Here is a 14,550-nt window from a genome sequence, read left to right on the forward strand (position 1 = left end):
GGAGGCACCATATAAGCATTAAGTTCTATATTAATTTCTTGATTCTAACTTTTTGATCAGTTTATATGAAATGATCACCAAAAATCGGTTCCAACCTTAATACCAACCTTAAAAGACTGAACAAACGTCCAGAGCAGGATGCGTATGGTGTAACCCTGCCTCAACAGCTTGATCAACCGAGCAGCCCGGAAAAGTTTCAGAAAGCTCATGTTGACATTAACCGACTAAACCAGGGAAGAAAATGACAAAAAGATAAAAAATTCGTCCATATACCAAAATTCAATCCAAATTCTGTTATAAAGTTCATATTTATTTTACCTGCAGGTCAACCACTATTTCTGTGATACTACCAAGAACGGTGATGAAGTCAAATATGTTCCAAGTGTCCCGGAAGTAGTTCTGAAAGGTGACCATTTGGAAACCATGTTGTTTTTCTTTAACCAAGCCAGTTTCAGTCAGTCTGCACTAGAAATGCCTCCCTTGCCTACCAGAAAGCCAAAAGCCATGATCTTGAGCACACACTCCACAGAGAAGAGTACGGTGAAGGCTGTGTTCAGGTGCTTCAGCGCCGCATCGTATGCCGGGGGAGCTGAATTGTACTGAGGAAGTGAGAGACAGACGAGAGAGAGAGGCAGAAATGCATTTCATTGAAACATTGAAATTCGTAGCCCTCAACAAAGCCATTTGCCAAGTACATTTCAGACATGCCCCAATTTTGCAGCTTGGAAGGATAACCTCCCACCAGTTCATGTGCAATTAGGACATTAGGACACGTCTCACTGGCACTCTTTAGTAAACCCAGACTGTAGCTGTTTAATGGCAAAAGACGGACTGGGGTGGTGTGAAGTCGGCAGTAAATTTGGGTCTTGGTCTTTTAAGCAGCCTGCAGAGATTTAATGAGGGCATGTTAAATACTAGCTGGTGGCTATAGATCAATATTTAATGGGCAGTGAGTCATACACGTCTGGCCGCACTGTCTGACTGACTGACTGGGAGCCATTTCGAGGACTAAACGGACAACGTGCCAGTGGGGGTGGGGAGGCAGAGCACCGTGGTTCTCATGCATTCTACAGACAAATGGCAAAGGACAAATCACATGAGTAAAAATTACCTTCATCATGAGGACTACCGTGTTGAGCGCGATCATGGCCAACACCGTGTACTCAAACGATGGTGACACAACAAAGTGCCATAGACGGTACTGGAAGGTCTGTCGGTTCTGGGGCATGTAGCGTGTCAGCGGCTTGGCACTAATGGCAAAGTCAATGCAGGCCCTCTGTGAGGAGAGACAAGAAATGAGATGAGAGAACAGGGCAGAAGTAGCCTAGTGGGTAACACAATTGCCTATGAACCAATGTAGTAAGTGGGCAAGACACTCAGACATTGTCCCCACAACTACCGATTGTGACTGATGCCATGAATGTACACATTAACCCCCCTTACTCACATGCAGCGCACCAAAAACGACAAGGAGACCTGTCCGAATTTTCTTTTAAATGTTGGAGGGTGTATGAATTAAACTATGTCAAAACTGAATTTTCAAGCACTTCACCTCATTCTTCTCCAAACTGCATTCCTCCATCAGCTTGTCCCCCTGCTCCTGAAAAGTGATGATGATGAGGGCCACAAATATGTTGACGAAGAAGAATGGAAAGACAACAAAATAAATGACGTAGAAGATGGACATCTCCATCCTGTTCCCCTGACTGGGTCCCCTGTCCTCTTCTGTCACGTCCACAGAATGTTGCAGGACCCTGGATGTCAAAAAAAAGCAACATGGTTACCTTCATCACGTCACCCTACCACTGTACATGTCCAGTGCAGTGATTACGTTGGGTGAATTAACTGTTTTCAGAATATTGTCCATTTTATTAGAGACACCTTGCTGATAGCTTCATTTCTTTCTTCTAAATAATACCAGGTCAGCTGCAGCATTTTGCTGATATAAAAAAGGAACAAAGGCTGGCTGATTAACTCCATCAGCCATATGGAGTTATAACCTTAATCCTCTGAAGTTGTAGAGTAGACGTTTCTGATACTCACTGCGGCCAGCCCTCTCCAGTGGACACCGTGAAGAGCGTGAGCAGGGCCCAGACGATGTTGTCATAGTGAAAATCGTGCCTCTTCCACTCCCGCTTCTTAACCTCCTTCTTATCCTTCTCGTAGTCGATGTAATAACCACTGTGAAGCAGGGGCAGGGCGACACGAATCACTACACATGGTACGTAATGGGCGAAGTGCCCTACTTCACATGAATAGCCCTGAAGGTGCACCTACCGGCAGTCTTTCTCTGTGTTTTTGGAGCTGTCGGTACAGTAGAAGAACTTCCCCTTAAAGAGCTGAACGGCAATGACCGCGAAGATGAACATGAAGAGCTTGTAGACAATGAGGATGTTGAAGACGTTCTTGAGGGATGTGACTACGCAGTCAAAAACAGCCTGCACACACAAGGGTAGAGGATGGCCCAGAGCCATCTTGGGAGACCATCCACTGATGATTTACAGGCATGTGACACGTTGTCACTAATTCTCCAGTTACGCCATTTGGTAGGAGGGACATTTTCTAATTCTGACCTTTAATATGTTTTTGAGGCACCGATATATTAAAGCTAGCCTTCATTCAAATACAATATTTACTTTCCAATTAATTCAAAGGGGGCAAGAAACAATCTACAGGGTTTGTAATGGGATGCCAAACATCAATTTTACATAAAACCTTCCCTTTTCCCATTTCCTTTCCCTGTAAGCTACCTGTCTAGGGAACTGTCAGTTTATCACTGTTGAGAAGGAACTGGAGAAAATAAACATTGATCATAGACAGTCTATCAGCATATATTCTCTATCCAGTTCTCATACAAACTTCCTTTGTCATTACTGTATTGCTCTACATGACATTGTGGGAAGAGGGGACATGGTTTTGGGGGACGATACACTGCTGATTTTTCAAGTTTTCCCACTTACAAGGAGTGTAGAGATCTGTAGTTTTAATCGTAGGTAAGCCTAAACTATGAAAAAAAATGCATGAAATAACATATAAGTATTTGATCACATACCAACCAGCAAGAATTCTGGAAGTCACAGACCTATTTCACCTGATTGAACCCAATACCTGTCAGACTCCAAACTTTCCACTATGGGCAAGACCAAAGAGCTGTCTAAGGACACCAGGGACAAAACTGTAGACATGCACAAGGCTGGGGTGGGCCACAGGACAAGCAAAACGCTTGGTGAGAAGACAACAGCTATGAGCACAATTATTAAAAAATGGAAGAGACTCAAGATGACTGTCAGTCTCATAGAGTGTCAATAGTTATAAGAACAGCGAGGAGCCCGAACAGCCCCAAACTAAATGGGAAGACCTGGTGAATGGCCTGAAGAGAGCTGGAACCACCGTCTCAAAGGTCACCATTAGTAAAAACCCAGGTCTGTCTGAAGTTTGAGAAGGCATGGGAAAGGGTCATGGGGTCAGATGTGGTCAGAGACTTTTGTGTGAACTCCACTTGCTGTGTTTAGAGAAAGTAGAGGGATGTGTACAATGAACAACCTCCAAGAGCATTGAAGATGGGTCGTGGCTGAGATGGGTCATCTTCTAGCATGACAATGACCACAAATGAGGAGTGGCTCCATAAAAAGCATTTCAAGTGGCCTAGCCAGTCTCCAGTTGCTCTGGATAAAGACATATGATAAAAGCTGTAGTATTTAGTATCCATGGAGGGAGCTGAAACCACAGGAAACATCCAAACAAAGGTTTCTGTACTAAATATTAAGTTCTATGTTTCTATTGTATCAAATACTTATTTCATGCAATAAATCAATGTGATTTTCAGGATTTTTCTTTGAGATTCTGTCTCTCATAGTTGAGGTGTAAATTACAGATCTCTCCATTCTTTGTAAGTGGGAAACATTGGCAGTGTATCAAATACACCACTTTAAGTACATATTTTAAGACATGTCTGAGAAAAAACATGGTCCATATTTCTGCATACTTTGAATGTATCCCTCATATAGAAAAGGAAAAAAAACAAGGTTGCCGTCAAGTGGAATCTTGGTCAGACTGATTTCTCACCTCTCAGCAAGAGTCCTGGGCTCATGCGTTCTCATGTCTTTGTGAACTTCTGACCACAACTATGCACTCTAGGTCTTTCAATAGAGAGGAATACAGGCTGTGCCTGACTAATGTATATTAACATTACATTAAGGCTGCAGTCCGATGATATTTTTAACTTGAAAAGCACTCATGTCATGAAAGTGGAAGGTACTGTAAATTACATAAATATGTCTAATGTTCCCAAAGTAAACGTCAGTGTAAGAAACACACAGGAAATAATAAAAAAAAACAAATCAAAGTCTCAAAGTGCACATAAAAGCTCTGTACAAGAGTGAAAACTGTCTGATGTGAAGTAATGGATGTTCAGTACCTTCAGCTTGGGAAGCCTCTTAATGGTCTTCAAAGGCCTGAGGACCCGAAGCACCCGGAGAGACTTTATGGTCTTGATATCACTCACTTTGTTATCCCTGCATTTGTACAAATACAAAGGACGTTGGATTAATGCTCTCAAAACTGCACCCATACAGGATGCATATTTTGTGAACTGCAATATTCATAAACCCTTGTTGTGCAAATAGATAAATGAAGGTGTTACGACCAAGAGGAGATGTTCTTACCCCATCACATTTCTGAACAGCAGTGCAATCCACAGAAACATTCAGAGACAGCAGAACACAGAACAGTATAAGTAGCAAGTCATGTCTAATTTTACTGTAGTAACTCATTTATAACATTCTCACTAATTCCAATTCCTTTGCTATTCTGATTCTCCGTGCTTTGTAAAAAAATTCTTTACTCACGTAAGGGCAAAGGCCACCAGAGCTCCCACCACCACAATGAAGTCCAGAATGTTCCACAGGTCACGAAAGTAGGAGCCGTTGTGAAGAATCAACCCTTGATCTATCATCTGCAGTGTATGTGAATAATGTAACACAAAACATCCAGTAGTGTGAGCTCACTTTTACGTACTGTTGAAAGCTGTGGACATCTTTACCCTCCAGAAAACGTGTTCCATTAATAAATGTTATAAAAGTAGCTTCAAAAGATCACCTTGATGATCATCTCAAAGGTGAACACTCCAGTAAACACGTAGTCAAAGTACCGGAGCACCTGTAAGCAAAAAAACCCAACACGACATTTCATCAGCTAGTCTCATTTCAGCAAATCACAATGCAACAATTTTAAGGTCAAAAGTGACAGTGGTACAATGTTGAGAGAGACATTTGTGTCGGGCCAGATTCAGAGGTGATGTAGGCATAGCAGTGGCAAAAAAAACAATTTTTTTACATTTCAAATAATAAGGCTAGAAATGTAATAAACCTAAAACAAAATAATAAAGTCACATGACCATGGCTCACTGTACTGAACTCAGGTCGGCATCAGACATAGTACGTAATCTACCAGGTCAAGTTCAAACCGTGTGGGTACTATAACAGCCAATATAACAATCGCTGCAAAATGCATGTGTGGCTAGACACCAAAAATGCAAACAAATTAAGCTAATTTACAATATTGCTAATTTACAATATTGCAGCTAATAGGGCTGGCCTGATTAGCATAAGGGCCGCCTCTGGGGTTAGTGAGGCAAGGTTTACCCACCGTTAGGGTGAGTGTTGGGGGATTTAGTGGGCGGTTGCCTGGTAGTAGAGAGTAACTGGAGCAAGCAGGGGGCATATAATGATCTTGGGTGAATGCCTCCCCTGTTGCCCTGCTGTTAACTTCTTGTGCTGGTACCTGGTTCTGAAGGTGCTAGCTAATAAAAGGCTTCTTTGAGCTACTCCGCCGTGTCAAGTATCACAGAGCCCGTTGCTACAATATCATCGCCCACTGCAATGATTGCAACCTTTGCTCATTGCAATATCTTGGCAAATGTGCAATAGTTACACCCCACGAGTATGTCTAGTGTACTGTCTTATACTGTCCTGCGTAGATAAAGCCTTTAGCGAGCACTAACAGTAAGCTTCTGTTGCACCGTGCAAATGATATTCTGGGCTGTAAGGACACATCCTGAACACGGGTGTTTTATCCACACAGATTTTCAGTTTCAAAAATCAGAAGTCCAGACAGAGTCCCATTTCCTACACAGTCATTCTGTAACAGCTCTCTACTCTAACTGCGTTTTTTGCTAATTCATTATCTTGATATCCAGCTATATATCGTTCGCAGGGGCTTGCCGCCCTTCCAGGCCAATCTTGAACAAATTCCACCAGCTCTCGGCGGGAGACCTTCACTGGGCAATTAGCTTGACTGGTGTCTAAAGACCCTGGTGTTACAGCGAGTGAGAAACCCGCGGCAAAAATTCCTCTCAATTAGTTTCGGCCGCGTGGCCCGCGACAAAGCGTAGGACGAGGAGACGCGGACAGCTTGGATCACGGCGGCGTGCGAGACGCCTGTGCGATCTGATGCCATAAACAGCGCTGGCTGCAGGCGAAATGTTGAAACACGCACTTGACCCGCACATTTCGCCCCCGCCTCTGTGGCCGCTGTCAGCGAGTGACAGCAACCACGACATTGCGCCATTATATATACAATATTTATCCGAGGCGCGTGGAGAAGATCATTCACTCAGCCTGTGTGGCGCATGTGTGGATGCGGGTTCGGCGGGAAGTCTGCCGTCATGGAGGGTTCCCTCACCTTGTTCCACTCGGAGTTGGTGAGCACGGGGTCCTCTGCGGCCAGGGCGACGCTGCTGGCTGCGATCACCAGCAGGATGCACATCTCAAAGTAACGCAGGTTGACAATGTAGTGACAGGCCCTGCGGATCCTGGGGAGAGGGGGCAGCAGAGAGGGGGTGATGGCTGAAAGACAGCTGTCAGAAAACTCAGCAGAGGGGAGAGGAGCAGAGACAAGAGGGGGAAAAAAGCGGACATGACATGACCTTCGTAAACTTCTCCTTCTTATCAGAGTCCTTCTTCTTTCGAAATAAAATCCTTCACACACTCTCGCTTTTCTGTGTCCGTACACTTTACCAGTATTACTATTGATTTTATGTGTCTAAAGGTTCAATGTTTAAACATTAAACACAATTTAAATTAATGTGAAGAAGAAAAAATGGTTTTTAAAGATAAAAAGATGATCAGGGTAAGGTGTTCATTAGGACATTTCTTAAAAGAAAGGGACACCACAGCTTCTTAAATCTTTCCAAAATCTTACAAGTTGTACCTTGAAAGTCAATATAGTAACAAAACAGTAAAGTAACACAAAAAAAGTAAAATTTTAGTTTTGGGGCCTTACGGATTGTTTGGTTGGAAGATGAACATGCTGTCTGGGGTCACAGTCTGAGGGGGGCGACCGGACTCCTCATCCTCTTTCTCGGGTTTTGTTGCTGCCTCGGTGTCTTCATCTGCCAGTCCAAACAGCACAAAAATGTAAACAGAATCACAGAACCTTAATGTCAAATATCCGCAAATATCAAGCAGTTTCTTTACATACTGTGCATTAAAACATAAAAAAAAGACAGAGAGTGGTTTTTATTTTTGTTGTTGGCCATTTGTTGTTGGCTCATTCTAAATTGCACAGGGACACAGAGGCTACAATAATGGAGCTGGTTGAAATGCATTCTTGCCAACAAATTACATCAATTATTCAAGTTTTTCAAGGTGCAAACTGGGCAGCATCACATTTTAGGACCAGTTTGCAGGACTTTTTTTTATGAAGACCTCCTCACCTGTAAAAGTGGTCAGCTCAACTGATGGCTGCACGTCAGTCACCTCTATGACAATGCTGCCAGCAACCAGGGACTTGTCATGCGGCGTGGTGTAGGTGGGCGCCTCTCCAGCAGTCCTGGTGGCTTCGGGGAGCTCAGACGAGGATCCACCGAGGACCTCCGCTTGGGCCCGCTCTTTTGGAGTGTTGGGTAAACTTGATTTGGGCATGGACTCCAGGAGGTCAGGGAACACAGAGTACTCGGGGTCATTGCGCCTGTGAAATATTGTGACAATACAAGCTCATGAATTTGTACGTGGGTGTCAGTTTGATCCCACTAAAACAAAAAAAATTAAACACAATGCTTGCCCTTTATTAGAGACACCTGCCCTTTAGATAGATCATGTTTTCTAGAAAAAGCGTGGTGTACATGGTACCAACGTTGTGCTACCATGTGGCCCCATGACGGCATAATATCTGTCCAGCAGTGACAATAAGGCTGATGTACCTAATAAAGTGGCCAAGGACTATAGCTGCAAGGTAAAGTGACAGAATCTGGAATTTTTCTCATCACCTCTGTTCATGCCCTGTCGTTTCTCCCTGGCTGCCCTCTCCCTCATTATTACTCTGCTCCGCCTCTCCAGCCTCATCTCCGCCCCTCTCCTTGCTGACGGAGCAGCTGCTCTCGCCGCTAAGCGAGTCTTTCCCCGCACCTTCGCCGTGGAGCCATCTTGCACGAACCCCCATGTCTGGAGTGAGAGTGTCCCCGGTCGGGTGCCGAAACTTGCGCACCGCCCTCTGCCTCCTCTCGCCATTCATCTTCGGACTGTAATGGCCTTTCAGTGGGACGTGGCAGTTGTTGTTGACCCCAAACTTCCCATGAGACCCCTGCTTTGCACCTTTGGGTGCATCCGTGGGTGCCGGGGGCTCGGGCGCGGCCGTATCCATTGCCGGCTCTGGAGCAGAGATGCCCAGTGGAGGTTCGGCCAGTTTCATCTGAGGCTCTTCGATCGCCAGGTCCATGGGCGTGGTGGTTTCAGACGACGCCCCCGGCACAGAGGGGGGAGCAGCCGGTGCATGGTCGGAGGGCGAGAGGGTGGGCTTGCGGTGGAGGGGACATCCGTCGGCTGCGTCATGCTGCTCCTTGCTGGGGCTGGGGTGGATGACCTCCCGGCTGGACATCTGCCGGTGCCTGCGCAGCTGGCTGGTTCTCTGTTCCCACACGGACATGGTCATCCGCCGCCGCCTCTCCCTCCTGGACATGAAAGAGTTAGAGGCATTGAAAGACGGGGCTCTCCCTGTCTCAGCTAGGCTGTCAGCCTCCTCCAGCGAGTAAGCATGGCGGCTCCTGTGAATCGCCCGTTTCCTGTACAGGTAGGGCCGCCTCCGCCTCCTGGGGGAGAGAAAGAAGACTGCAGTCAATAGAGGAGCAAATACGCAATACAAAAGACATTTGCTACCCGGATTTTTTTTACGATTTAAAGGTTGTCTGAAGTCTTTAACTGAAGATCTGAAACAGCGTTTAAACTCCATAACAACTACAGGACCCAGCAGTAGATGCGGCTTTAAACACATGCGGTTACTGAACAGTAAGAAGAAGCTTTGTGGTCTGTGCTGATGCACTGCGGAGTAGAGAAAGCGGAATTGGGTAGATAATTGTGATGCAACATATTTGCCAATGCCGTCTGTCTTGCCATTTGAATCAGAGGTCGGTTGAGAAGGGGGTGACAGGTAAAGGCATCCTATAGCTATATCTATCAGTTACCAACACCCCTTCAGGTACATCATTAAGTTTATGGTGATGGTTCCTGATGCAGTAACGTGTGACGCTGAGGACTCTGCAACAAATTATGGTTAACATGATTAAATAAGAAATAGCACAGAACACCACCACCACCGAAAAGAGAGGGAACCTGCTCTATGGAGACTCAAAAGCAGCCGTTTGAGAGTCCCCATTCGCATTCCGAAGAGTTCACAGAACAAACAATACTAACTTATTTTGGAAGCCACTTCCTTTTTACTAGGCATGCAAGTGAAATTTGGAATAATATTAGCATTTGTGATGTTAACAGAAAATGTTTCTGCTAACCAAAATGCCACATGAAACCAAACCTCAACATAATTTTTTACTGGACAGATTCCACTTTCTCTACCATTAGGATTTTTGTTTTGGATCTTTTTGGAAAAAAATAGTAATGAAGACACCCCAGTTACAGTCAGGTCCAGATAACAGCAGGACCCAGCTGACTCTTGCAGCTCGGTAAATAGGGTCCTGCTTCCTCCTCGTTTTAATAAATCATGAACCATAATCCGGTTTGCATGGAAATGTGCACTGGCTCTGACCTTTATCTAGAGAAGACAGACTGGCAGCCCCTCACCATATGTGATATAATGTAATAATTGTCAGAAGGTTACGTTTAGCCCTCACTAAATGCTTTGTTGTGACTAGGACTGATCCGACAATCCATAACTTCCAACGGGATTATGCAAGATTTACATAAATGGATTTGAATGTTTTTTTTTTTTTAATAATGCATGTTAGAGTTCAATAACCTTGACAATATTTTGAAACATTTTGTAATTTGTAGTTTGTATAAATATATAATTTATAATATCATTTTTATGTTGTATCAGGACAGTATTAGCCAAAATCTTTGAGTTTGTGTCTTTCCCCAGACATGAAAGAAGGTACAGCGTCAGAACCCATTCCCACACAAAATGTAAAAGAATGAAATCAAAAAAGTACTTATTTGAGGGGAATGGCAACTAAAATGGCAGCAGTTGTTTAAAGGTGAAATAAAAACACAAGAACTTTATGGAAGAACCACCAGAGAAAGAGCAAAGGACAGAGTAAAAAATAAGCCATAGAGAGAAATGAGGCATTCATTAGGGATGAGAACGTGTTTAGGCATTTCGGAATGAATGGACAGTGCTACTTACTGGTACTTGTACTCTTGTGAGGTCCGTGTTATCAACGAGCAATTGGTTGAAAACAAGACATTAGTGCTTTTGTGAACAGAGACAAAACAATCCCCTTGACACAGTCCAATCATCTATCAGATGCCTATTAAGTACATTTACAGATCTATGTACATTTCACGTATTTCACATGTACTCCACAAAAAGGTCATAATTTGGCTATAGTTGTAGTAGAGCATGAGTATATGAGTACCAAATCAACTGTTTTTCATGTTGGTCTGTGTCACTGGGCAGGCAAAGCTCCACATAACAAGATGGCAGCGGCATTAGAATCGAGCAACATTAACATTTAGGGCAACAGTAACAGTTTCAGAAACTCAACACGGTCAGACTTTCAGGGAAAAAACGCGACACAGGAATAAAACACGTAAAAATGGGGGCCCATTGGCAGAAGCGTCAACGTACATTTAGGAACAGTGACAGTGACAGTTGTCCAGGTGAAGCTCAAATTCCAGACAGTCCCAGTGTATGCTGTAAGGGCATTCTCCTTGGTCATGCCAAGTCATTGTAGTGCTCATGCTACATGTTCATGCATCCGTTTCTCAGTCAGTCAGTCAGTTGGGGGGGGGGTCAAGGCATGCATCAACCGCACATGCAGCCTCAAAATGCCACCTGTGCAGCCCTCGCTGCCCTCGTGACGTGATGCAACCAAAGTTCAGTGTCTTCCCAAACGCGGGACCTCTTGACATTAAACATCTGAATCTATGTGTTCTGACAATGCCTGACCTGGGCAGGTCACACTCTTTGGATGCACTTTGTATTATATATGTAGATGAATGAATCCACATTTTGGGGTTAAAGTCTTTGGTTGAACCTCACCTACTTTCCTGCCGTTTGTGCACATAAGGAGGCATCTTTGTCTCTTTTCATACATGCACAGGACTGGAAGTGTCAGACCATGCTCTTATCATGCGTTCTCATGCCTCACGCAGGCCAAGGCGACACCCCACCCCTAAAGGTCATTTACACCCATTAACTCGCATTATAAAAAGGCCTACAGGTTTCTGGCTCATCACCCCAAGGTGCTCTGGAGAGCAAACGAGCCGAGAGCGGCGCCCGGTCCCTGCTTTTATTTCGAAGACACGGCAAAAGCTGGCAACGCTGTCTCTATGACAACATAATAGACTCATCCCCGCATAGACTTGGAAGCCTGCCGGTAGCCATGGCAACACACTGTGATTCGCAGCAAATTATAGTGGTACTGAACCGAACTGGAGGGTGCGGGAGGGAGAAAAATCTACCCGCATAAGTACAGGACTGGTTATGGAGCATTTCTAACAACTGAGATCAAGATCTGACTTTTGCCCCTTAAATCCTCCCTGTTTTCCCCTCAAGAGACTGAACAAATGAGAGAAAAATATGAATAAGCAGGAGGTTTCTGGGGCAGATTTTAAGCATTTTAAACATCCCTGACCTCGGTGTATTAAAAAGGTGGGGTTAGTACTGTTAGTCGTTCTCTAAGGCAGAGGGCCGAGGTTGCCGCGCACAACACTTACTCTGAGGACATGATGGACGACATGGGCCCGACCTCCTTGGCTTTCTGCAGTGCGTGTTTCTGATTGAATGCATTCTCTTCTTCCTCTTCATCCTGCCCCCCCCCCCAAAAAAAAAACACGTTGTATGGCAGCTGCTTTCAATTCAGATACTTTTGGATTTTGAGCATGCGGAAGTGGTGCACACTGATTTGGTATTCCGCCTTGTGCCCCCACTGCAGTAGGTTCACTGACAAGGCTGCTGTCCGCTGTAGTAACACTAACGCAAGGTCTCTAGGATTACAGAAACTGAACAAACTCTGGAAATGGTGAAACATCCACTTGGAAACTCCAACACCCTGGGTTGAGTGGAACATCTCCTGGCTTTGTAAAATAAAGAATCCTATATATGCACACACACACACAGAAATACACACTGGTGACACAGAGAAAGACATTACCTTGGTGAGTTCCTGAGCATTGGCCAGATTATCAACAGCAATGGCCAAGAAAACGTTGAGGAGCGTGTCTGGTCACGTCCAGGTCAAGGGCACTGCACACAACCCAGCTCAGAACAGAGCGGCGGGACGTACGGAACAAGCTGGACCAATAAGGATACAGTTGCCAAACAGCGTGAGGACAATGAAGTAGATGGACGACCACATCCCTGTCTTGACTCCTCCCTGAGAGCGGATCCCGTTGTACATCACCTCGTTCCAGTCCTCGCCCGTTAGTATCTGCGATTCACACACCAACGTCAAAAACAGTGGAACAGAGGCCACTATTCCTGCTCGCTTCTTCAAGATCAAAAATGCAGACCCACTTACTAGTAAACAACTACTACTAGTAAACTTTTTTTTAGTAAACTAAACTACTACTACTTTTTTCTACTACAGGGTTGGCCATTTATATGAATACACCTTAATAAAATGGGGATGGTTGGTGATATTAACGTCCTGTTTGTGGCACATTAGTATATGTGAGGGGGCAAACTTTTCAAGATGGGTGGTGACCATGGTGGCCATTTTGAAGTCAGGGATTGGATGCAACTTTTGTTTTTTTGGGTTTTTTTTTGGAAGAGGCTCATGTGACACGTCACATTTATTGGTAATTTCACAAGAAAAACAATGGTATAACTTTTTTCTTTCATGAGTCATTTACAAGTTTCTGACCACTTATAAAATGTGTTCAATGTCACCAACCATTCCCATTTTATTAAGGTGTATCCATATAAATGGACCACCCTGTAGTATTATGGCTGCAAAGTCGGGGATAGTTTATAATGCTACATGATTTAATGAGACATTTATTAAGAAAGCCAGGTTCATGAAGAAAAAGCCACACCTGAAAGACCGTCATGATGGCTGCAGGAAAGGTATCGAAGTTGGCGGGAGTGTTTTCTTCGAAGATGAACCTGCAGTACGAGGTGAGGAAAGGAATGAGGTCAGGAGGTGTCTTTCGTTTCAGCCACTCTCGTTCTGGAGGGCCGGCTTCCTGCTACTCCCTGGATATTAGATTATTTACGCTTCATGCTGGAGGAACTGATCTCCTGTTCTTATTGTTTTCTTAACCCCGTGTCATGTATTTCACTCTGTAATGAACACCCTGGTTTCATTCTGCTGTGTTCTGAGGGTCTTGGATGAGAACTGAGTGAATGTTAAAATACCATTATAAATATATAAAGACTTCAAAATACCTGCCACCAAAGAGCTGCATTCCCAGCAAGGCAAAGACAACAATGAAGAGAAAGAGCAGAAAGAGCAGGCTGATGATGGACTTCATTGAGTTCATTAAGGAGACCACCAGGTTCCGCAGAGATGCCCAGTATCTGGAGAGATCCACACATTTTTTTAACATTAGAGGTGCATTGAACTGAACACTCAGTTCAGAGATATAAAACGAGTCGCTGTTAATGATGATCTGCAATGCTCTCTGGACACACTCGCATACAGGGTTCAGAAGCAGCGGGAAATGTCTGCACTCACTTGGTAATCTTGAAAATCCTCAGCAGGCGCAGGGCTCTCAGGACACTGATCCCAAATGACATGCCAGGCCTGAAGAATCCCCACAACACCTCAAAAATGCTCCCTACAATCACCTGTGGCAACGCAAGAACAGAAATGTTGACCTCTAAAGAGCAGCTCTTATACATTATTAACATTATTAATGTTTTTTAAGTAATATTATTTTGTATTATTGTTTAATGTAATAATAACATTATTATTAATATGCTGAATGTAACTTGTACATTCTCTCCTCTTCAATCTGTTGGGTTGTCTCAAAACTGCTTTGTTATCGGATCCACTTGCCACAGAAATACTGTTTTTGTCAGATTTATTTATTAAAGAGACTTCTTCCTCATATGCACTAATTTCCACACAAAAGTAATTCAGATTCCACAAGTAAT

General features: G+C 44.2%; 1 protein-coding gene across 8 annotated transcripts in view; it reads right to left on the reverse strand.

The window, feature by feature from the left end:
- Positions 1-14,550, reverse strand: part of cacna1ea (calcium channel, voltage-dependent, R type, alpha 1E subunit a) — a 98,947-nt gene that overhangs the window by 13,205 nt on the left and 71,192 nt on the right. For 6 of the 8 annotated variants that reach the window (XM_028962436.1, XM_028962428.1, XM_028962429.1 and 3 more), the window contains exons 15-35: positions 14,129-14,241; positions 13,840-13,971; positions 13,488-13,557; positions 12,763-12,880; positions 12,605-12,672; positions 12,168-12,259; positions 8,267-9,085; positions 7,715-7,968; positions 7,282-7,390; positions 6,682-6,811; positions 5,098-5,157; positions 4,848-4,954; positions 4,665-4,676; positions 4,418-4,514; positions 2,278-2,438; positions 2,044-2,181; positions 1,553-1,754; positions 1,112-1,276; positions 489-599; positions 319-399; positions 108-224 (exon numbers count right to left, since the gene is read on the reverse strand). In XM_028962436.1, the coding sequence (XP_028818269.1) occupies positions 108-224; positions 319-399; positions 489-599; positions 1,112-1,276; positions 1,553-1,754; positions 2,044-2,181; positions 2,278-2,438; positions 4,418-4,514; positions 4,665-4,676; positions 4,848-4,954; positions 5,098-5,157; positions 6,682-6,811; positions 7,282-7,390; positions 7,715-7,968; positions 8,267-9,085; positions 12,168-12,259; positions 12,605-12,672; positions 12,763-12,880; positions 13,488-13,557; positions 13,840-13,971; positions 14,129-14,241 (3,156 nt within the window). The remainder of the gene's footprint in view (positions 1-107; positions 225-318; positions 400-488; positions 600-1,111; positions 1,277-1,552; positions 1,755-2,043; positions 2,182-2,277; positions 2,439-4,417; positions 4,515-4,664; positions 4,677-4,847; positions 4,955-5,097; positions 5,158-6,681; positions 6,812-7,281; positions 7,391-7,714; positions 7,969-8,266; positions 9,086-12,167; positions 12,260-12,604; positions 12,673-12,762; positions 12,881-13,487; positions 13,558-13,839; positions 13,972-14,128; positions 14,242-14,550) is intronic. The other 2 variants (XM_028962435.1, XM_028962434.1) reach the window with 1 other exon arrangement.

Source organism: Denticeps clupeoides, chromosome 19 (assembly GCF_900700375.1).
Source record: "Denticeps clupeoides chromosome 19, fDenClu1.1, whole genome shotgun sequence".
NCBI lineage: Eukaryota > Metazoa > Chordata > Actinopteri > Clupeiformes > Denticipitidae > Denticeps > Denticeps clupeoides.